The sequence below is a fragment of the Lampetra fluviatilis genome, chromosome 52 (genome assembly GCF_964198595.1).
Source record: "Lampetra fluviatilis chromosome 52, kcLamFluv1.1, whole genome shotgun sequence".
NCBI lineage: Eukaryota > Metazoa > Chordata > Hyperoartia > Petromyzontiformes > Petromyzontidae > Lampetra > Lampetra fluviatilis.
This window is the reverse complement of record NC_136326.1, coordinates 8,106,838-8,132,696: the sequence shown is the minus strand read 5'-3', so window position 1 is coordinate 8,132,696 and position 25,859 is coordinate 8,106,838. Positions and strand designations below refer to the sequence as shown.

At 52.0% G+C, this 25,859-nt stretch overlaps 1 protein-coding gene across 3 annotated transcripts in view; it reads right to left on the bottom strand.

The window, feature by feature from the left end:
• Positions 1 to 4,034: 4,034 nt before the first annotated feature.
• Positions 4,035 to 25,859, bottom strand: part of LOC144949129 (1-phosphatidylinositol 4,5-bisphosphate phosphodiesterase beta-4-like) — an 86,915-nt gene continuing 65,090 nt past the window's right edge. For all 3 annotated transcript variants that reach the window (XM_078878994.1, XM_078878996.1, XM_078878995.1), the window contains exons 30-37: positions 25,293 to 25,358; positions 24,098 to 24,213; positions 16,367 to 16,442; positions 14,553 to 14,728; positions 12,162 to 12,263; positions 11,099 to 11,156; positions 7,933 to 8,019; positions 4,035 to 7,273 (exon numbers count right to left, since the gene is read on the bottom strand). In XM_078878994.1, the coding sequence (XP_078735120.1) occupies positions 7,205 to 7,273; positions 7,933 to 8,019; positions 11,099 to 11,156; positions 12,162 to 12,263; positions 14,553 to 14,728; positions 16,367 to 16,442; positions 24,098 to 24,213; positions 25,293 to 25,358 (750 nt within the window). In that variant the 3' untranslated portion in view covers positions 4,035 to 7,204. The remainder of the gene's footprint in view (positions 7,274 to 7,932; positions 8,020 to 11,098; positions 11,157 to 12,161; positions 12,264 to 14,552; positions 14,729 to 16,366; positions 16,443 to 24,097; positions 24,214 to 25,292; positions 25,359 to 25,859) is intronic.

The window sequence follows — 25,859 nt, the reverse complement described above, 5'->3', positions numbered from 1 at the left end:
ATTTGCGTGGTCACGATTGGGCTGCTGTAATGCGCCTTGTATCGTTCAATGGATCTCATTCTATCTCCGTGGTGTCTGAATTGTGTCCGCTACGTGTCTATTCTGTGGGGTTTGACTACGCGGTCCACGGTTTGGATTTGCGTGGCCCACAGTCGCAAGCAACCCGCGTGGCTTCGTGGCTTTCATTTTACATTCATGGAGGGGGGGGGGGGGGTGTACGCACCGCGGCCTGCTGATGACGGTTTACACCGGCGCCTCTTCAAGGAGGAATGGCGTTCGAGGTGGAGGGAGCGAGATGCGATGACATTTGGCGTCTCGTACAAGGTGCGCTTCGATTTAAAGCTTTCGTGACCGCAGGGATTCATCTTCTTGGTTCTTTCGGTAAAGTCACGTAGAAGGGAAATAATAAAATAATAAAAATATAATAAAATATTATTCTATTATTTTATTATGTTTAATTTGTATTCTTTTATTATAATAATATTTTATTAAGTTGAATTTGTATTATTTTATTATTTCCCTTCTACGTGACTTTACCGAAAGAACCAAGAAGAAGGTGCGCTTCGTCCACGGGGGGCGTCGTGGCGCCGGAGGTTAGAAATTATTTTTCTAATAAAAAAAACTTTTCTGTAAATTGTTTTGTTGCGTTTCAAACGTTTAAAATGTCACGATTCTTTCAACGTGAATTGCCCAATGGAGATAACATTTTAAGTTGTTGGTAGTAGAGACCGCTGCAACGCCACAGTCTGACTTGTGCTGCCCTGGGGAGGTCTTGGGACGCGTGTGAAGGCGTCCGAGTGAGAGATTCCCCCTCATTCATTGCGATGAGCAGCTTCGAGCATTGTAGCCACGCCGTTTGAGACCCATTCATGGCAGTGAAGAAGGCGCCGGTGGCTGTGATGACAGACGATGTCACGACGCGAGATTTCACCGTGCAAATGGAGCGGGTCATGGCTTTTTGGCAGTGTCAAAGGGGTCGTGTAATGTGGACTTGAGGGTCATGGGGACAGCATTTGAAGTGCTTTGTTGTTTTGTTTCGTATTGTCTATAAATGCCTACTGTTGGTAGAGAAGACAGTTGTATCACTCTCACGGGAAGGCCAATCACGTGACGAGGTTTTTGTTAATTCGAAAACCATCTTTTCGCAGGGCACTCACAACAGCCCCACCTCAGTGGAGACGTCACGGGCCGCCAACTGGTCTCTAAGGGGCCGTCCATAAATGACGTCACGCGATTTTTGACGATATTTTACCCCCCCCCCCCATCGTCACACGGCGTCACAAAAAGTCAGACCCCCCCCCCCCTCAAATATGACGTCACAAAGCCCTGCCCCCCCCCCAAATAAAATATGCTTCGCTTTAAACTATTGTCATTGTACTATGAGACCTCATTTTCCAGTGGCAAAATATAGTAATAGGTTTTTACCCTTTCAACTGGTACAAAACTGACACCTTTATACATGATGCCCTGTATAAAGGTGTCAGTTTTGTACCAGTTGAAAGGGTAAAAACCCCATTACTATTGTCATTGTAGTGCGTATTTAATGTGGCGCTGCACTCTGATGTTGTAGGAGAACACATTTATAAGAAAGTATATTTAATTAAGTAGAACGTGTTGTCTATAGTTATTTAAAGTTGCGCATTTTGATGTGACGTCACAATCCTCAACCCCCCCCCCCTCGTCACACATCGTCACAAATGTCTGACCCCCCCCTCCTAGGTGCGTGACGTCATTTATGGCCGGCTCCTAACGAGTCGGTTTAAATTGTATTTCACGTATTCTTGGCGTCCGTGTCGCTCCACTCCTATAGCTGCACAGCGGTGTCCGTCCCGATCTGGGGGCTTGAGTTGATTCGACGAGGAGGAGGAGGAGGAAGCCGACGAGCAACGTGATGGCAGAACGGGAGATCGGGACTTGAGCGGGCGGGCGGGCGGGGTGCGTTCCTGCCGCTGTGCTGCAGCACGACGCGTGGTTTACCCCGGAGATCATCGCCGACTCTGAAGACCCTTTCACGAAGGTTCCCCGAAGCTTTGGGGCGCCACGGTAGCTAGGAGATGTTAACTACCTCGCCTGGTATACAGGAGGGCGTGAGTTCGATCCCAACCCTGACGCCTGCTGTATATTTGGAGTCTGCGTGTCTCTCTCTCTCATCATCACGGTGGCTAGGAGATGTTAACTACCTCGCCTGGTATGCAGGAGGTCGTGGGTTCGATCCCGACCCTGACGCCTGCAGTGTATTTGGAGTCTGCGTGTCTCTCTCTCATCATCATCATCACGGTGGCTAGGAGATGTTAACTACCTCGTCTGGTATATAGGAGGTCGTGGGTTCGATCCAAACGTTGACAACTGCTGTATATTTGGAGTCTGCGTCTCTCTCTCTCTATCATCATCACGGTGGCTAGGAGATGTTAACTACCTTGCGTGGTATGGAGGAGGTCGTGGGTTCGATCCCGACCCTGACGCCTGCTGTATATTTGGAGTCTGCGTGTCTCTCTCATCATCATCATCATCACGGTGACTAGGAGATGTTAACTACCTCGCGTGGTATACAGGAGGTCATGGGTTCGATCCCAACGCTGACATCTGCTGTATATTTGGAGTTTCTGTCTCTCTCATCATTATCATCATCACGGTGGCTAGGAGATGTTAACTCCCTCGCCTGGTATGCAGGAGGTCGTGGGTTCGATCCCGACCCTGACGCCTGCTGTACATTTGGTGATTGCGTGTCTCTTCCGGTGGCCGCGTGGATTTCCCCCCGGGTCCTCCGGTTTTTCCCTTCACATTTAGAATCAACATCACCGCGCGATGAAAGTATTTGGCTAAGATAAATGTCCACACGATGATGAAAAGCCCACGTCGTTGATCTATCATTTGTGATGGCCACGTCGCTTCGGTGGTGGGCCTTACCTGGTCAAATAAAACTAAAAACAGTGTCAGTGTTGAGGGTCGTGTATCAGTTTTTTAGGGCGGTGTGTCAGTGTTGAGGCAGTGTGTCAGTGTTGTGGGTCGTGTGTCAGTGTTGAGGCCGTGGGTCAGTGTTGAGGCCATGGGGGTGAGGTTTACCGAAGGTCACCATTTCAAAAAAAAAATCTCAAAAACAAAGATGTGCTTCTGTCTTCCTTCTTGGTTAACTCCGCACGCACACGCGCAGAGTGACAGGGCAGGCAGCTGCTGCCACTGGTCAGCAACAACTACTGTATGTACGTCTGTATGCACAGTTTCTTTATAACCATGCTGGCAATGTACACACTGTACCGGTTTGTCTCTTCGAGTTTCCAAAACCCCTTTTTAACAATCCACTGCTGGACAGAGGGCCTCCCCACACGACTGTGGGCTACGTAGGTTGTTTTGACCATACTTCACCACTCCGGATCGGTGTCGGTCGGTGAGGAGCGGGTGCCAGTTTACATAATTTGGCACGGACGTGAGTAGGCACAGCCGCAAAATGAAACCCAGGTCAAACATGATGCCTTGTATGAAGGTGTCAGTTTTTGTACCAGTTGAAAGGGTAAAACCCTATCACTATATTTTGCCACTGGTAAAGGTCTCATAGTGTAAATGCTTACCCCGAGCTCTCAATACTCTGATAGTGCGCTGTCTTTGAGTTGTACGCCTTTTGGCGTCATCTGGTCCAACACCAATGGAGACTAGGCTCTAAGAAAAGCTGTCTCGGGTGTGGACCAATCAACTTCAAGGACAGTGCATATCATTATCATTATCAGAGTTGTTTCTTTTTGTTTGCATTTTGACTGCTTGTGTTGTGGTTATTTCAAACATGATGCCTTGTATAAAGGTGTCAGTTTTTGTACCAGTTTTGTACCTATCACTAAACCCAGGTCAGTTGGCACGGTTGCGCTAACCACTGCGCCACCCATCCACTGCCCCCCCCCACTCCGCAAGACCTGAGAACACGGATGTCCAAACTCATCGGGTCACTTGCCCCGTGAGAGAAAAACCCTGCGGTGTCACACGGAGTGCCCAGACAGCAGGAGAATTAAAAGAAAATCCACACCAGGTGTTTCGTTTTTTTTAAGGATCTGGTTTACTTCATAGTTCATGGCCAAAACGTTGATCAACTCGGACTATCTTCTACGACCGTCACTGGGGACATGCATTTGGCAAAGAATTGGTTACAAGGGATTAAGCGACGCTCATTGCATTCACAATATATGGTACAGTGCAACGCGTGTATTCAAATATATATACTTTACTCGAGGGTGCCTAACGGGTTCGGATTGTCAGTCTTAAATAACAAAATACACGGTCTACTTCATGGAGTATATCATAAAACTATTGGAGTTTAAAAAAGAAAAAAGGCTCTAACCGATCCACATCCCACAGGTACTGCATTGGAGATAAGACGTACACGTAAAAATCACTTTGCGTGAGTTCTCGATAGACGCCGTTGCTTCCACGCCTCGGCCAAGGCGATCGCCGGTCGCCCTGCACCGCTGGGAAGCGAAGCAAGCCTGGAGATCCCCGGCGTCGGCGCTGGGCCAGTGAAGGGGAAGCCTCCTCCGGGGTGAGCACGACTCGCTCCCAACGGCTCGCTCCCAATGCTCGCTCCCAATGCTCTCTCTCTCTCGTGCCTCTCCCACGGCTCTCTTCCACGGCTCTCTCTCCCACGCCTCGCTCCCAACGGCTCTCTCCCACGGCTCGCTCCTAACGACTCTCTCTCATGGCTCTCTCCCGATGCTGTCTCCCAATGCTCTCTCCCACGGCTCTCTCCCACGGCTCGCTCCTAACGACTCTCTCCCACGGCTCTCTCTCTCTCATGCCTCTCACAACGGCTCTCTCCCACGGCTCGCTCCCAACGGCTCTCTCCCAATGCTCTCTTCCACGGCTCGCTCCCACGGCTCGCTCCTAACGGCTCTCTTCCATGGCTCTCCCACGGCTCTCTTCCATGCCTCTCCCACGGCTCTCTCCCACGCCTCGCTCCTAACGACTCTCTCCCAATGCTCTCTCCCACGACTCTCTCTCATGCCTCTCCCAACGGCTCTCTCCCACGACTCGCTCCCAACGGCTCTCTCCCAACGGCTCGCTCCTCACGACTCTCTCTCATGCCTCTCCCAACGGCTCTCTCCCACAGCTCGCTCCTAACGGGTCTGTTTTAATCCACTTGTAAAAAAGGGGTAAGGGTGCAGCTGCAATCTGCTTGCTCGTGCCACCGCTGGCAGGGGGGCCTCACCCCCCCCCCCCCCCCCCCCGCTAGAGGGGGTTCTAGACAGCCCCTCTGGAGCCGACTTCCACGCTTGCCAGGGCGTCTTGGAAGAGGAAGGAAAGTACCTGCAAGTTTCACCCAAACCCCACACGCCACCTGCCGATCAACTGATTGCGGCAAACTCGTTCACGCTGCTGGATTGGGCCCAGAGGCTGCGGGAGGTCGACTCGAAGCGTGCGGCCCGGATCGCAAGTCCGGCGCTGCTGATCCACGGCAGCTTCCACTTTTCATTCTGAAAATTGGCAGCAAACCGTGTCTTCCAGGTACGCGCGAACGAGGCCGCACAACTTTGACGGTGAGCCGCGAGGGGCGGGTCGAAAGGTCATGGACGTGATTTGCGGCCGGTCGCATAACATTCCGTAAGTGTCCTTTAGTCGACACCCCCAATTCACATGGCAAACTACGGCAAAGTACCACTCGAGGTATTTTATGCAACCGGCGATCGCTCAGAAGCCGAGTTGTCCATCCGCCGTGCCACCCCTGAAGCTCGCCTCCCCACAGACGCGATGGGCACGCACCCATACGACTTCATTACGTTGGTTATTGCGGCGGAATAATATAGTCTATATAGATATAACCTTTGCCACGTAAATATAGTACACACATCTCGATTCGTACACTATTATACAGGACAGATGAACGACTGTCGGAGCTTCTTTAATTCTACGCAAGCGGCAACTCGGGTGGTGCCACAGCGACCGTCACCTGCCAGGGGCTAGCTACGCATGTCCCTACGTGCGCTCGCTCTGGACAAGCGCGGCGACTTAAACGGGAGCTGCGTCTCCCTCGGTAAAAAGGCCTTGGTATGCGCAGTGGCTCAGTGCACGGAGGGCATGGCTTCTCATCGTCGATCTCATATTGCCACTCAACCAAAAGCACCCCAAGCGCTTCGCTCGCATCGCTGTCCGAGGGAGGCGGGGTGGTGCTCTGACGCAGGGGTCAGCCGTGTCCGCCATTCGTGAATTGGCCAAGCGGAGAGGGGAGAGAGAGGCTGTGGCACGAGATTGTCAACCGTCGTCATCCCGTCGTGCCAACATGGAACGGGGCTTGTCGCACGGCAGATTCCCCCACCCCCACCCACCCCTACCCTCCACGGCATCGATAAAGAACTTCTCGGCTCAATGGTCCCATCTAAATAAAAATAACCCACCACAGGGTAGGTCTTGGAAGCTGGCAGGGCAAGAGCAAGCGTCCATCGTGGCCAAGGAAGGTTGCTTTATTGAGGCGGGGGCAGTGTGGGGGACAACGGTGCGTGGCACACCCTCCCTCTAGCCTCTCTCAAAAAAGTTGAATTTCCGTGCCCATAGCCAGGAGTGGTTGCAGTGGCCTATGGACAAGCGGTGATTGGTGGCATCTGGGATGCGATGCATGAACAAGGTGTCGCGCCAGCAAAACATAAAATAAGATCCGTGCACGGATCCACCGGGTGGGAGAGTGGACGAACTCTGTGCCGGGGGGGGGGGGGGCACACGAGTGACTGAAGTCCCCTCGGCCAGGTCTCCCACCCTCCTGTGAAGTGCGGCCCACGTTAGGTCTAAAAAGATATAAACTCAGCTGCAGCAGCTAAAAATAGCATTTAAATAAAAATAGCATTTAAATAGGAGCACAGTGTTTCAGTGTGGGTTGTCTCACTTGCGCTGGCTGAGTGATGGGTGTGCGCGTTAGTCGTGAGTGCGTGTGTGTGCGTGCGTGTAGCGGTGAAGTGAATGTGCATGAGTTCCTGTCTCTACTACACCAACGATGTGTGTCTGTGTTTGTTTATTTGGGTATTTTCTCGCTGGGCAATAGTGTGTGTGTATGTTGCGATCACAGCACTCGCCCCAACAGTCTGTTAAGGCTATACGGGGGGGAATATTTGTCTTTGTAGTGGGGTGTGTGTTATTGTCGTCTCTGCTGGTCGGGGGCAATGAGTTTTAGAGATGCGTGCGTTTGTCTCCCTGCGTCTCCCGCGCGCGTCCCGTCGATACCAGAGGTCCCTGCTCGTCACACCACGGTGGCCGGACGCTGGCCCATCTGGGTTTCCAGTCGGTACATCTGCCGCATCTCCCGCGCCTGCAGCAGCAGCAGCAGAGCTTGTGTCAGATACAAGTTAGAGAACTTCGCTTTATATACACAAACACACGGATTTCTAAACACACACAGCTATAAGCACACACGCGTTTATACACGCACACATAGGTTTAAACGCGCACACACACATGGATTTACACACAGATTTACAAATGTACACTGATTTAAATAGAGCCACCCAACTATTCAGTTACCCATCTACCCAGCCACCTAACTACCCAGTTAACCGTACACCTCTCTACTTAGTTACCCAACTACCCAGTTAACCGTGCACCTCATTACTCAGTTACCCATCTACTCAGCCACCCAACTACCCAGTTAACCGTGCACCCAACTACTCAGTTACCCATCTAACCAGCCACCCAACTACCCAGTTAATCTGTCACCCAACTGACAGATTAACTGAGTAGTTGTAGCCGGGTTCGTAATGCAGGGTGCTAACCGTTAGACCACCGCTCCCCACACATAAACTTACACACATTGACACACACGCACACTTCACACATGCACACAGTTCATCAAGACTGTCGCTTCTTTGATTCGCGTCTGCGGGCGTGAGCCATCGCGCTGAAGAGCCCAGTGGACCCACGCATGCGGCCCAGCCCAGGGCGCGTGCCGTCCACGTCACGACGGCCCCCCACCTGCTCCTTGTCCCTGTCCAGGGCCTCCATCTGCTCCAGCTGGCTCTTCCTCAACTGCTCCACCTCCTTGCTCTGTCTCATCGCCAGCTAAAAACAAAGAGCGTTGTGCGCGCACACGGACACTCGCATTTAGACACATGCACGCTATGGATCGCCCCCAGTGTTAACCTTCATAGCCTATGGTGGAAAGGGCTGTTTGCGAGCACCTATGAAGGCTGACAAAAAGGAATCGCGTAGCCAACACCACACGCACATATAACCGCCATTCCCCACTAAGTGGTGGTGACGTCATCACGGCGCTTGTGCCAGGCTAGGTGCGCCTTGAGGCCACGTGAACTGCCAAAGGCTCGCTGGCAGGAGGTCACGGGACAGAACCAGGTGCCATGGATTGACTGAGATGACTTGCAGATGCACCAGATGTGTTTCCTACTGTGCCAACTTTGTGCATTTTAGCCTCCCGGCACTCCACTCATTGTCGTAAGCATTGCACCTTCGCCCTCCGCTGTTTTTGGAGGGAGACTGCCTCCAAATGCTCATAAGCATCCTTCACAAGTCCCCTCCACAGAGGCCGATCTTGACACCGCTGGTATAGACCATCGGAAAGTTCAATCAGCTCCACATCCTCCTGTACCACATCAGCTCCATCTCTTCCCTAGCCCATGCTGCGACCATTTAGCCCCCTCTATTCTGCCAAACAGAAGCTGCCTTGATGTGCAGTGGCTGGGCATGCGAGCTACAAAACAGCCTCGCTTGTCAGAGGAGCTCACCGATGGGACTGTGTCCAGATCTATCAAGGATCTGTGAGCTCCTCACACAATCCAGCCTGGTTAAACCCAGGATGGATCGTAGGCAGGCCAGTCTGAATGTTTAAATTTGACGCAGATGTTTCTCTAGCCGGATGGTGGTGGTAGGGCAGCAAGTGGGCTTATCTCCATCTTTTTCCATCTGTACGGGGGTTAGAGTGTCGCCCCCTCACGCATGCCGATTTTGTCTGGTTGCTCCCGTTTCCTCCCGCTTGTAGGAATGCTCGTACATTTTGCGAAGAACATCTTTAAACTAAAAAAATAAACCCAATTAAGGGCCCTCGTGAAAAAATAAGAATAGGTTTCACCTTTTCTGGCAATGAAACAGCCGGTGTTAAGATGTTCGAACACCAAATAGAAACCTTTTGCAAGGAACCGAGTCTGCATTAACCACACGTACGTGCGGTGAACATGCACACAGACATGCTCTGACAATGTATGCATTGTCGTTGAACCTGATTGGCCTACACCAGAGACAGCTGCAGCCTTCTTTATGGCCTTGTCTCACCAGTGTCCCATTTTGGACTCAGTGTGGATTTCCTGAATCAATAAGCAAAATAATAATGAATTAAAAGGCATCCACGTTACACAGGCGTAAAGAGCGAAACAACAGATCACTTGCCCGACGGGGTACATAGGCAGCCGGACAGTCAGGAAGTGCGTTAGGGGCCTCCAATTGGCGCAGGGAGGCCTCAAATAGGATTGGTTACGGTCAGAAAATTGAACTGACTGTAAGGAAAATTCGAGGGTAAAAGGCGGGGAAATGAGGGTGGCCTGTCGGAGGTGACGGTTTACGACCGTGAGGGAAGGGGGACGAGGATTGGCTGAGGGATGTGGGGGTGAGCGAACCTTCGAGAAAGGGCGCCTCGAGGGATATAGAAGGGGGAGAGCAAGAGTGGAAGGAACGGCTTGGAGAGAAGACGAAGTTCAAGCATCAAGAAACCGAAGCCTGGGCCTAAAATTAGTGTTGTGTCCAAAATAAAGGCTTACAGCAAGTAAGAACGTGCGTCAGCGTCACTACACCAGCATAGGAAAGGGAGGGCATAATAACTGTGGCCGAGACGACCCGGAGCTTCGTGTGGAGCGACGGGCCAGGTAGCTTCCACATGGTGCTATGCAGCTTGTGAAAGGATAATGCCACTTGATTGATTCAGAGCGACACTTTTGCTATATCAAACCGGAACAAGTGATAAGTGCGCTGCCCGGGATATGGGGACTCCTCCACTCTCTCCACAACTGCCCCATCACTCACGAGGACTCGAAAGGGCGGTGTATTTTATGACTTAAATACGCAAGCAGGTGGATTGGTTTGGTGGGGCTTGATGGAAAGGCCCCATAACCTCTTCGTAGGATACTCCCGGGCTTGCGGTAGAGCCCCCAACTCCTCAGGGCTAGCAGCATTACCAGGTCATCAGCATACTAACATGTTTGACCAAATTAGAGCCATCCTCCCCGAACCCACCTGGTCATTGATCAGTTTCCCATTGTATCTGTAACCAGATAAAAATCCCCTCGAATTAGATGGTGGCAAAAAAAATGTTAAATAGTGGAGGGGCCATCCCTGCCGCACCCAAGTTTAACAAGGAATGGCTCTGACTCCTGCCCACTCAGCTTTACCTGCGCCTGCCCGCCATCTCATTGACTGAACTGAGGGTCAAACATACACAGAAGATTGCAAAGACAAAAGATCCCCCCGTATAGCGTTAACAGACTGTAGGGGAAAGTTCTGTTAGCGAGTTGCACCTATGAAGGCCGGCACAGTACACGAGGGGGGTGGGTGGCCAGCACCACGCCCGGTCGCCTTTGTCTCCCCTGTGGTGATGTTTAAACGCTGCACCAGGAACTCATTTGAGGCTGAGTCAAACTAAAGGAGGCTCAGGGACCGGTTCAGATAATAGTCACTGGTGTTGGCCGTGAGCGGGAATCGAACCCGGACTGCCAGGTTCATAGCCGCAGCGTGTTGACCACTACACTACCATTTCCCACTGCATGATTGCACACGAACTGGCGACATACGCAAAAAATGCAGCATACATACTTGTAAACACACACAAGGGCATAATGTGCAAACACATGCACTCATTAAAATAACTTTAAAAAAATATTTCAGTCCCTCTCAAATCATATTTTGAGCAGCCACCTCTGTGTCTGTGGGCTCTCCACATACCAACACCACCACATACACCACCACGTGCACCACCACGTGCACCAACACGTACACCACCACGTACACCACCACCACCACGTATACCACCACGGACACCACCACCACCACGTACACCACCACGGACACCACCACCACGTACACCACCACGGACACCACCACGGACACCAACAACAACAAGACGGACACCACCACGTACCCGCTTGCGCTCTTCCAGGAACTTCTTGGTGTTGTTGCTGTTAAGTTCGCGTACACGCCTGTGCGCGCACACAACAACAACAACAACTGCTCCACCTCCTTGCTGTCTCATCGCCGGCTAAAAAGAAGGAGCATTCTGCACACACACGGACACTCGCATTTGCACACACGTACGCAAAGATTGCCCCCAGTGTTAACCTTCATAACCTATGGTGGAAAGGGCTGTTTGCGAGCACCTATGAAGGCTGACCAAAAGGAATAGTGTAGCCAACACCACACGCACATAAAACACCAACAACCGCCATTCCCCACTAAGTGGTGGTGACGTCATCACGGCGCTTGTGCCAGGTTAGGTGCACTTTGAGGGCACGTGAAGTGTCGAAGGGTCACTGGCAGGTCATGGGATAGGACTCGGGTGCCGCGGGTTGACCGACTGAGACGTCTGGCAGATGCACCACCTGTGCTCTTCATTGTGCCAACTTTGTGCATTTTATATGCCCAGGACTCCACTCTTTGTTGTGAGCGTTACTCCGCTGCCCTCCGCTGTTGTTGGAGGGCGAGTGCCTTCAACTGCCCAGTAGCAGCATCCTTCACGAGCCTCCTCCACAGAGGCTGATTTTGACACAACCGGTACCGGTCAATGGCAAGTCCACTCAGCTGCACATTCTTCCGTACCGTATCAGCTCCATCTCTTATCTAGCCCGTGCCGTGCCTATTGAGCCCCCTCTATCCAGCCAAACAGAAGCTCCTTGGGCATACGGTGGCCGGGCATGCGGGCTCCACGACCCAGCCAATGCAGCGTCGCCCGCCGGAGGAGCTCACTAATGAGACATTGACAATATCTTTCAAGGATCTGTGAGCTCCTCACACACGCAAGCACACAGACGCACACGAACACACACACACCACAGGGGCGGTCATGGTAGCGAAGGCAAGAGGACACAAATGTCACCTTCCCCACACACACACACACACGCCGTTGCACCGCAGCAACGAGCGTGCATCACAGTAGCACAGAAACACCACTCGAATAAAACACAGCAGCCATGCGGCTGGGGCCTTGCCTGTCACGCTCAGCCTTGTTTTTGATGCTCTTGTCCTGGCTGATGGCCTTGCTGTGCTCCATGGAGGTCTTCGTCTGGTTAGCTCGCATCTCCTTGCACAGCCTGTGGATGCGCGGAGCGCGGAGACTCGCACCCGTCATCACCACAGAGGGCGCGTTTGGGTTCACACCGCGAGTCTCCAGAGTGAACATTGAAATCTATGGGAGCCTTTAACATTGAAGTCTATGGGAGTCTTTAGCATCGAAGTCTATGGGAGCCTTTAACATTGAAGTGTATAGGAGCCTTTAATATTGAAGTCTATGGGAGTTTTTAGCATCGACGTCTATGGGAGCCTTTAACATTGAAGTCTATGGGAGCCTCTAACATTGACGTCTATGGGAGCCTTTAACATTGAAGTCTATGGGAGACTTTAACATTGAAGTCTATGGGAGCCTTTAACATTGAAGTCTATGGGAGCCTTTAACATTGAAGTCTATGGGAGCCTTTAGCATTGAAGTCGATGGGAGTCTTTATCATTTAAGTCTATGGGAGCCTTTAACATTGAAGTCTATGGGAGTCTTTAACATTGAAGTCTATGGGAGCCTTTAACATTGAAGTCTATGGGAGCCTTTATCATTGAAGTCTATGGGAGCCTTTATCATTGAAGTCTATGGGAGCCTTTAACATTGAAGTCTATGGGAGCCTTTAGCATTGAAGTCTATGGGAGCCTTTAACATTGGAGTCTATGGGAGTCCTTATCATTGAAGTCTATGGGAGGCTTTAACATTGAAGTCAATGGGAGCCTTTAACATTGATGTCTATGGGAGTCTTTAACATTGAAGTCTATGGGAGTCTTTAACATTGAAGTCTATGGGAGTCTTTATCATTGAAGTCTATGGGAGCCTTTAACATTGAAGTCTATGGGAGTCTTTAGCATTGAAGTCTATGGGAGCCTTTAACATTGAAGTCTATGGGAGCCTTTAGCATTGAAGTCTATGGGAGTCTTTATCATTTAAGTCTATGGGAGCCTTTAACATTGAAGTCTATGGGAGTCTTTAACATTGAAGTCTATGGGAGCCTTTAACATTGAAGTCTATGGGAGCCTTTATCATTGAAGTCTATGGGAGCCTTTATCATTAAAGTCTATGGGAGCCTTTAACATTGAAGTCTATGGGAGCCTTTAGCATTGAAGTCTATGGGAGCCTTTAACATTGATGTCTATGGGAGTCTTTAACATTGAAGTCTATGGGAGTCTTTAACATTGAAGTCTATGGGAGTCTTTATCATTGAAGTCTATGGGAGCCTTTAACATTGAAGTCTATGGGAGTCTTTAGCATTGAAGTCTATGGGAGCCTTTAACATTGAAGTCTATGGGAGCCTTTAGCATTGAAGTCTATGGGAGTCTTTATCATTTAAGTCTATGGGAGCCTTTAACATTGAAGTCTATGGGAGTCTTTAACATTGAAGTCTATGGGAGCCTTTAACATTGAAGTCTATGGGAGCCTTTATCATTGAAGTCTATGGGAGCCTTTATCATTAAAGTCTATGGGAGCCTTTAACATTGAAGTCTATGGGAGCCTTTAGCATTGAAGTCTATGGGAGCCTTTAACATTGAAGTCTATGGGAGTCTTTATCATTGAAGTCTATGGGAGGCTTTAACATTGAAGTCAATGGGAGCCTTTAACATTGACGTCTATGGGAGTCTTTAACATTGAAGTCTATGGGAGTCTTTAACATTGAAGTCTATGGGAGTCTTTAACATTGAAGTCTATGGGAGCCTTTAACATTGAAGTCTATGGGAGCCTTTAGCATTGAAGTCTATGGGAGCCTTTAACATTCAAGTCTATGGGAGTCTTTATCATTGAAGTCTATGGGAGGCTTTAACATTGAAGTCTATGGGAGTCTTTAACATTGAAGTCTATGGGAGTCTTTATCATTGAAGTCTATGGGAGCCTTTAACATTGAAGTCTATGGGAGTCTTTAGCATTGAAGTCTATGGGAGCCTATAACATTGAAGTCTATGGGCGCCTTTAGCATTGAAGTCTATGGGAGTCTTTATCATTTAAGTCTATGGGAGCCTTTAACATTGAAGTCTATGGGAGTCTTTAACATTGAAGTCTATGGGAGCCTTTAACATTGAAGTCTATGGGAGCCTTTATCATTGAAGTCTATGGGAGCGTTTATCATTGAAGTCTATGGGAGCCTTTAACATTGAAGTCTATGGGAGCCTTTAGCATTGAAGTCTATGGGAGCCTTTAACATTGAAGTCTATGGGAGTCTTTATCATTGAAGTCTATGGGAGGCTTTAACATTGAAGTCAATGGGAGCCTTTAACATTGACGTCTATGGGAGTCTTTAACATTGAAGTCTATGGGAGTCTTTAACATTGAAGTCTATGGGAGTCTTTATCACCTGTCGTGGAGCATCTTGAGCTGTGCGCTCTGCAGCTCGTGGGACCCCAGCAGCAGCTTCTTGAGCAGCTCGTACTGCTCGTCGACCTGGCCGTCACGCAGCTCCTGCTCTTCCTGCACGTGGCGCGAAATCAGCTCCGACCACTCCTTCGTCTGCAGCCCCACCATCTCCTTCACCTGAGAGACACACACAGCACATCCACGTGCGTGCGTGCGCACATTCACTCAACACGCACATAACCATCTCCTTCAACAGAGAGACGCACACAGTACATCCACGTGCGTGCGTGCGCAAATTCACTCAACACGCACATAACCATCTCCTTCAACGAAGAGATGCACACAGCACATCCACGTGGTGGCGTGCGTGCGCACATTCACTCAACACGCACACAACCATCTCCTTCAACGGAGAGATGCACACAGCACATCCACGTACATGCGTGCATGCGCACATTCACTCAACCTAAACACACGGCCGTGTCCTTCACCTGAGAGACGCACACAACACATCCACGTGCGTGCGTGCGTACATTCACTCAACACACACACACAACCACCCAGTGCACACACACACACATATCTATTACATACGTACAAAGACAAAGATGCCCGTGTAGCCTGAGCAGACTAATTGAGGTAAAGGGCTGTGAGTGAGCACCTATGAAGGCCGCCTTCGTCTCCCCAGTGGTGATGTTTATACACCGCACCAGGTACTCATTTGAGACCGAGTCGACCTAGGGGAGGCCCAGCACCAGTTGAGATAATCGTCACCAGTGTTGGCCGTGAGCGGGAATCGAACTCGGTTCGTAGCGCGGGCGCACTAACCACAACACTACCGCTCCCCACACAATTACATTACATGACACTCTCGGACGACAGCAACAAGCACACAACACACGCGCAACTACCTCATTGACCTGCGAGACGTACGGCCAGACACACCGCCACCCTTCAATGCAGACGCACTCCCACAGACATTCACATCCGCTCACGAGCGAGAAACTCATTCCCTTAACCCAGCAGGGAGGATGTCGACCTTGCGACCTCAAATGGGCGCTCCGACTCCTCACCCGTGCGCACGCGTGGCACGTGATCGGTGTGTGCGTGTGTGACGGCACGTGTAGCACGTGAACTCCCCCCGCGCGTGCGTGTCACGTGATCGGTGTGTGCGTGTGTGTCACGGCGTGCGTGCCACGTGAACGGTGTGTGTGTGTCACTGCGTGCGTGGAAAGTGAAGAGTGTGTGTGTGTCACTGCGCGCGTGGCAAGTGAAGAGTGTGTGTGTGTCACTGCGCACGTGGCAAGTGAAGAGTGTGTGTGTGTCACTGCGCACGTGGCAAGTGAAGAGTGTGTGTGTGTCACTGCGCACGTGGCAAGTGAAGAGTGTGTGTGTGTCACTGCGCGTGTGGTACGTAAATGGTGTGTGCGTGTGTGACGGCACATGTAACACGTGAACTCCCCCCGCGCGTGCATGTCACGTGATCGGTGTGTGTGTGTGTGTGTGTCACGGCGTGCGTGTCACCTGAACAGTGTGTGTGTGTCACGGCGTGCGTGTCACGTGAAGAGTGTGTGTGTGTCACGGCGTGCGTGTCACGTGATCGGTGTGTGTGTGTCACGGTGTGTGTGTGTCACGGCGTGCGTGGCAAGTGAAGAGTGTGTGTGTGTGTCACGGCGTGCGTGGCAAGTGAAGAGTGTGTGTGTGTGTCACTGCGTGCGTGGCAAGTGAAGAGTGTGTGTGTGTGTCACGGCGTGCGTGTCACGTGAAGAGTGTGTGTGTGTCACGGCGTGTGTCGCGGCGGCACCCTCAACTCGCCTTCTGCTTGTGCTCTGATATCAACACCTGAGCCTTCAGTTCCATTTCCTTCTTCAGGTCGGTGCACTTCCTCTCCCTGGGGGGTTGGGGGCGGGGGGGCGGGGGGATGGGGGGGGGCAAACGCTCAGTCAGGTGAGACACAGCCCCGGGTGGGTGGCCCATGGCCACACGCCAGGATGGCTGCTGGAATCATCGAGAGGAGCGCACGTGCGTGATTGCGTTCGCGCAAATCCCTCTTCGAACTCCACATCCAATACTGTCCCCCTCGTTCACCTCCTTCCATTCCTCCCTTGAAGCCTCACCTCTATTTCATCGCCCATTCCCTTCCCCTCGCCCCTCCACTCCCTCCCATCCCCCTCCCTCTACCCTTTCGTGACCTCCAACAAACCCTGTATTCTGCTCGCTCATTCCTCAGCCCCAGCACACCCCTGCCGTGTAGATATTTCTGGGACCAACTGACTGACTGACAACAGACAGACGACACACAGCAGGACAAACTGACTAAAGACAACTGACAGACGACACACAGTGGGACCAACTGACTGACGACAACCGACAGACGACACACAGCGGGACCAACTGACTGAAGACAACTGACAGACGACATACAGCGGGACCAACGACTGACGACAACTGAGAGACGACACACAGCGGGACCAACTGACTGACGACAACTGACAGACGACACACAGTGGGACCAACTGACTGACTGACAACTGACAGACGACACACAGTGGGACCAACTACTGACGACAACTGAGAGACGACACACAGCGGGACCAACTGACTGACGACAACTGACAGACGACACACAGCAGGACCAACTGACTGACGACAACTGACAGACGACACACAGTGGGACCAACTGACTGAAGACAACTGACAGACGACACACAGTGGGACCAACTGACAGACGACACACAGTGGGACCAACTGACAGACGACACACAGTGGGACCAACTGACTGAAGACAACTGACAGACGACACACAGCGGGACCAACTGACTGACGACAACTGACAGACGACACACAGCAGGACCAACTGACTGACGACAACTGACAGACGACACACAGCAGGACCAACTGACTGAAGACAACTGACAGATGACACACAGTGGGACCAACTGACTGATGACAACTGACAGATGACACACAGTGGGACCAACTGACTGAAGACAACTGACAGACGACACACAGCGGGATCAACTGACTGAATGACAACTGACAGACGACACACAGTGGGACCAACTGACTGATGACAACTGACAGACGACACACAGTGGGACCAACTGACTGATGACAAATGACAGACGACACACAGCGAGATCAACTGACTGAATGACAACCGACAGACGACACACAGTGGGACCAACTGACTGACGACAACCGACAGACGACACACAGCGGGACCAACTGACTGAAGACAACTGACAGACGACACACAGCGGGACCAACTGACTGAAGACAACTGACAGACGACACCCAGTGGGACCAACTGACTGACTTACAACTGACAGACGACACACAGCGGGACCAACTACTGACGACAACTGAGAGACGACACACAGCAGGACCAACTGACTGACAACAACTGACAGATGACACCCAGCAGGACCAACTGACTGAAGACAACTGACAGACGACACACAGTGGGACCAACTGACTGACGACAACTGACAGACGACACACAGCAGGACCAACTGACTGAAGACAACTGACAGACGACACCCAGTGGGACCAACTGACTGACTGACAACTGACAGACGACACACAGCGGGACCAACTACTGACGACAACTGAGAGACGACACACAGCGGGACCAACTGACTGACAACAACTGACAGACGACACCCAGCAGGACCAACTGACAGACAACAACTGACAGACGACACACAGTGGGACCAACTGACTGAAGACAACTGAGAGACGACACACAGCAGGACCAACTGACTGACAACAACTGACAGATGACACCCAGCAGGACCAACTGACTGAAGACAACTGACAGACGACACACAGTGGGACCAACTGACTGACGACAACTGACAGACGACACACAGCAGGACCAACTGACTGAAGACAACTGACAGACGACACCCAGTGGGACCAACTGACTGACTGACAACTGACAGACGACACACAGCGGGACCAACTACTGACGACAACTGAGAGACGACACACAGCGGGACCAACTGACTGACAACAACTGACAGACGACACCCAGCAGGACCAACTGACAGACAACAACTGACAGACGACACACAGTGGGACCAACTGACTGAAGACAACTGACAGACGACACACAGTGGGACCAACTGACTGACGACAACTGACAGACGACACACAGTGGGACCATCTGACAGACGACACACAGCGGGACCAACTGACTGACAACAACTGACAGACGACACCCAGCAGGACCAACTGACAGACAACAACTGACAGACGACACACAGTGGGACCAACTGACTGAAGACAACTGACAGACGACACACAGTGGGACCAACTGACTGACGACAACTGACAGACGACACACAGTGGGACCATCTGACAGACGACACACAGTGGGACCAACTGACTGACGACAACTGACAGACGACACACAACGGGACAAACTGACTGAAGACAACTGACAGACGACACAGAGTGGGACCAACTGACTAAAGACAACTGACAGACGACACACAGCGGGATCAACTGACTGAATGACAACCGACAGACGACACACAGTGGGACCAACTGACTGACGACAACCGACAGACGACACACAGCGGGACCAACTGACTGAAGACAACTGACAGACGACACACAGCGGGACCAACTGACTGAAGACAACTGACAGACGACACCCAGTGGGACCAACTGACTGACTTACAACTGACAGACGACACACAGCGGGACCAACTACTGACGACAACTGAGAGACGACACACAGCAGGACCAACTGACTGACAACAACTGACAGATGACACCCAGCAGGACCAACTGACTGAAGACAACTGACAGACGACACACAGTGGGACCAACTGACTGACGACAACTGACAGACGACACACAGCAGGACCAACTGACTGAAGACAACTGACAGACGACACCCAGTGGGACCAACTGACTGACTGACAACTGACAGACGACACACAGCGGGACCAACTACTGACGACAACTGAGAGACGACACACAGCGGGACAAACTGACTGACAACAACTGACAGACGACACCCAGCAGGACCAACTGACAGACAACAACTGACAGACGACACACAGTGGGACCAACTGACTGAAGACAACTGAGAGACGACACACAGCAGGACCAACTGACTGACAACAACTGACAGATGACACCCAGCAGGACCAACTGACTGAAGACAACTGACAGACGACACACAGTGGGACCAACTGACTGACGACAACTGACAGACGACACACAGCAGGACCAACTGACTGAAGACAACTGACAGACGACACCCAGTGGGACCAACTGACTGACTGACAACTGACAGACGACACACAGCGGGACCAACTACTGACGACAACTGAGAGACGACACACAGCGGGACCAACTGACTGACAACAACTGACAGACGACACCCAGCAGGACCAACTGACAGACAACAACTGACAGACGACACACAGTGGGACCAACTGACTGAAGACAACTGACAGACGACACACAGTGGGACCAACTGACTGACGACAACTGACAGACGACACACAGTGGGACCATCTGACAGACGACACACAGTGGGACCAACTGACTGACGACAACTGACAGACGACACACAACGGGACAAACTGACTGAAGACAACTGACAGACGACACAGAGTGGGACCAACTGACTAAAGACAACTGACAGACGACACACAGCGGGACCAACTGACTGACGACAACTGACAGACGACACACAGTGGGACCAACTGACTGAAGACAACTGACAGACGACACACAGCGGGACCAACTGACTGACGACAACTGACAGACGACACACATTAGGACCAACTGACTGACGACAACTGACAGACGACACACAGTGGGACCAACTGACTGAAGACAACTGACAGACGACACAAAGTGGGACCAACTGACTGAAGACAACTGACAGACGACACACAGCGGGACCAACTGACTGACGACAACTGACAGACGACACACAGTGGGACCAACTGACTGAAGACAACTGACAGACGACACACATTAGGACCAACTGACTGACGACAACTGACAGACGACACACAGTGGGACCAACTGACTGAAGACAACTGACAGACGACACACAGTGGGACCAACTGACTGACGACAATTGACAGACGACACACAGCGGGACCAACTGACTGACAACCGACAGACGACACACAGTGGGACCAACTGACTGAAGACAACTGACAGACGACAAACAGTGGGACCAACTGACTGACGACAACTGACAGACGACACACAGTGGGACCAACTGACTGAAGACAACTGACAGACGACAAACAGTGGGACCAACTGACTGACGACAACTGACAGACGACACACAGCGGGACCAACTGATAGACAACAACTGACAGACAACACCCAGTGGGACCAACTGACTGACGGCAACTGACAGTTGACACACAGCAGGACCAACTGACTGATGACAACTGACAGACGACAGCGGGACCAACTGACTGACGACAACTGACAGACGACACACAGTGGGACCAACTGACTGACTGACAACTGACAGACGACACACAGTGGGACCAACTCACTGATGACATCTGACAGACGACACACAGTGGGACCAACTGACTGACGACAACCGACAGACGACACACAGCGGGACCAACTGACTGAAGACAACTGACAAACGATACACAGCGGGACCACCTGACTGAAGACAACTGACAGACACACAGCGGGACCAACTGACTGACTGACAACCGACAGACGACACACAGCGGGACCAACTGACTGAAGACAACTGACAGACGACACACAGCGGGAACAACTGACTGACGACAACTGACAGACAACACACAGTGGGACCAACTGACTGAAGACAACTGACAGACGACACACAGCGGGACCAACTGACTGATGACAACTGACAGACGACACACAGCGGGACCAACTGACTGACGACAACTGACAGACGACACACAGTGGGACCAACTGACTGACGACAACTGACAGACGACACACAGTGGGACCAACTGACTGACGACAACTGACAGACGACACACAGCGGGACCAACTGACTGACGACAACTGACAGACGACACACATTAGGACCAACTGACTGACGACAACTGACAGACGACACACAGTGGGACCAACTGACTGAAGACAACTGACAGACGACACACAGTGGGACCAACTGACTGACGACAACTGACAGACGACACACAGCGGGACCAACTGACTAACAACCGACAGACGACACACAGTGGGACCAACTGACTGACGACAACTGACAGACGACACACAACAGGACCAACTGATAGACAACAACTGACAGACGACACACAGTGGGACCAACTGACTGACGGCAACTGACAGTTGACACACAGCGGGACCAACTGACTGATGACAACTGACAGACGACACACAGCGGGACCAACTGACAGACGACAACTGACAGACGACACACAGTGGGACCAACTGACTGACTGACAACTGACAGATGACACACAGTGGGACCAACTAACTGACGACAACTGACAGACGACACACAGTGGGACCAACTGACTGACGACAACCGACAGACGACACACAGCGGGACAAACTGACTGAAGACAACTGACAGACGACACACAGCGGGACCAACTGACTGAAGACAACTGACAGACGACACACAGCGGGACCAACTGACTGACGACAACTGACAGACGACACACAGTGGGACCAACTGACTGAAGACAACTGACAGACGACAAACAGTGGGACCAACTGACTGACGACAACTGACAGACGACACACAGTGGGACCAACTGACTGAAGACAACTGACAGACGACACACAGCGGGACCAACTGACTGATGACAACTGACAGACGACACACAGCAGGACCAACTGACTGATGACAACTGACAGACGACACACCGCAGGACCAACTGACTGAAGACAACTGACAGATGACACACAGTGGGACCAACTGACTGATGACAACTGACAGACGACACACAGTGGGACCAACTGACTGAAGACAACTGACAGACGACACACAGCGGGATCAACTGACTGAATGACAACTGACAGACGACACACAGTGGGACCAACTGACTGATGACAACTGACAGACGACACACAGCGGGATAAACTGACTGAATGACAACCGACAGACGACACACAGTGGGACCAACTGACTGAATGACAACTGACAGACGACACACAGCGGGACCAACTGACTGAATGACAACTGACAGACGACACACAGTGGGACCAACTGACTGACGACAACCGACAGACGACACACAGCGGGACCAACTGACTGAAGACAACTGACAGACGACACACAGCGGGACCAACTGACTGAAGACAACTGACAGACGACACCCAGTGGGACCAACTGACTGACGACAACTGACAGACGACACACAGTGGGACCAACTGACTGAAGACAACTGACAGACGACAAACAATGGGACCAACTGACTGACGACAACTGACAGACGACACACAGTGGGACCAACTGACAGATGACACACAGTGGGACCAACTGACTGACGACAACTGACAGACGACACACAGCGGGACCAACTGACTGAAGACAACTGACAGACGACACACAGCGGGACCAACTGACTGAAGACAACTGACAGACGACACACAGTGGGACCAACTGACTGACGACAACTGACAGACGACACACAGCGGGACCAACTGACTGACGACAACTGACAGACGACACACAGTGGGACCAACTGACTGAAGACAACTGACAGACGACACACAGTGGGACCAACTGACTGACGACAACTGACAGACGACACACAGCGGGACCAACTGACTGACAACCGACAGACGACACACAGTGGGACCAACTGACTGAAGACAACTGACAGACGACAAACAGTGGGACCAACTGACTGACGACAACTGACAGACGACACACAGTGGGACCAACTGACTGAAGACAACTGACAGACGACAAACAGTGGGACCAACTGACTGACGACAACTGACAGACGACACACAGCGGGACCAACTGATAGACAACAACTGACAGACGACACCCAGTGGGACCAACTGACTGACGGCAACTGACAGACGACACACAGTGGGACCAACTGACTGAAGACAACTCACAGACGACACACAGTGGGACCAACTGACTGACGACAACTGACAGACGACACACAGTGGGACCAACTGACTCAAGACAACTTACAGACGACACACAGTGGGACCAACTGACTGAAGACAACTCACAGACGACACACAGTGGGACCAAATCACAGATGACAACTGACTGATGACACACAGCGGGACCAACTGACTGACAAATGACAGACGACACCCAGCAGGACCAACTGACTGACAACTGACAGACTACACCCAGCAGGACCAACTGACTGAAGACAACTGACAGACGACACACAGCAAGACCAACTGACTGACAACAACTGACAGATGACACCCGGCAGGACCAACTGACAGATGACAACTGACAGACGACACCCAGGGGGACCAACTGACAAAACGTCACACAGCGCCACCAAATGCCAAGATAACAACAGAGCCCAGAGGGCGCTGCTCTCTACTGACCCACGCTTCCGCACAGCTTTCTCCAGCCCTTTGCCCAGACCCATCTTCTCTTTGTCGTGCTGAGCCACCAGCTTGTCCACCTGCTGGCAGTGAGTGCGCTGCACCGCGTACTGCTCCTGCGGTGCTCGCACGCAACATAACAGATCAACATACACGGCCACAAAGATCCCCTCTCGTGTAAGGCCTACGCATGCCGTCAGTGGGAAAGTGCCGTTAGCAAGCGCCAACGTGAAGATTGATAAGCAAGCTAAGCCCACAGTCTTTATTAGTTCCACCCCGGTAACGCAGTCCCCAAAAACAGCCCCCACCGCCTTACACGGCCCCAGCGAGCACCGCATCGCACACGTTCCACTCATCGGCATGTCTAAGTGAAGCTGCCCGTCAGATGCTACCACTCACTCGCTCTTCAATCATCAGTTCCCTAATATCCCACCTCCCTGCCGATTGGATCCTCGCCGTTTGAAGAGAAGCGTTTTTCAGCACGTGGTCCGCGGGCATCCTGCCGCGGCTTTCTGCCGTGACCCTTCTCCCTTGCTCCGATTGGCTAACGGAGACCCCCCTTCCTGACACCCCCAAGCAACCGGCAAATTTCTGACAGCTTTCACGCAAGCCGCCATCTCCCCCTGGCGGCGTCACGATCCTCTCTCCTCCACACACCCCTCCATCGTCGCCATCGTTAATCGACCTCGACACACCTCCTGCATTTCAGCGCCACAGTCCCGGTCACAACAATTTACTAGCGGCATGCGCGTACGGCTGAGGGGTTAGTCAGCCGGTGTGGTGTGCGGGTGGCGAGGTGTGAGGCAAGCAATGCGTGTGGGCGAGAGAGATGGTGGGGATTGTGTGGAGAGCGGTGTAGCGGTTAGTGCACTGCCGCTACGGACCCGGCGACCCAAGTTCGATTTCCGCTCACGGCCACCACCAGTGATGATTATTTGAACCAGTCCCGGGCCTCCCCTAGGTCGACTCGGCCGCAAATGAGTACCTGGCGCGGTATGTAAACATCGCCACCTGGGAAAACAAAGGCGGCCGGGGCGAGGTGCTGGCCACCCACCCCCTCGTGCGCCATGCCGACCTTCATAGGTGCTACTCGCTAACAGCACGGGCTGTACGAGGGATCTTTATCATTGGTGGGGATTGTGTCTGTTGCAAGAGGAGTCGCTGGGCATGTGGGTCCACTCCGAATGGCACTCACCTTCGCCTGTTTCCTTTTCAAGCACACCAGCTCCTTCTGCTGCTTCCTCAGGAGTTTCAGGAAACCCTGACATAGCGGCGCACGGCACAGCAGTTCATGTCACTTAGGACCACACCGCCACACGGATTTTTTTTTTTACAGGTGTAAAGACAGTGTGTCGGCAAGCTCCAAGAAGGTTTGGAAACTCGCCAGAGGGTTCGAGATCAAAGGCGGGGCCAAGGGCAGAGGAGGGCCATGCCGGGGATAAAAAAGGGGGCGAGGAGTGGGGTTCAGGGTTGTTTGGTTGGGGTTCTGGCCGTCATCGCTGTCTCTTGTCATTGCTACCTTCACGTCGTTACTGTCTTCACGTCGTCACCGTCTTCACGTCGTCACCGTTTTCACGTCGTCACTGTCTTCACGTAGTTACTGTCTTCACGTAGTTACTGTCTTCACGTCGTCACTGTCTTCACGTCGTCACTGTCTTCACGTCGTCACTGTCTTCACGTCGTCACCGTCTTCACGTCGTCACCGTCTTCACGTCGTCACTGTCTTCACGTCGTCACCGTCTTCACGTCGTCACTGTCTTCA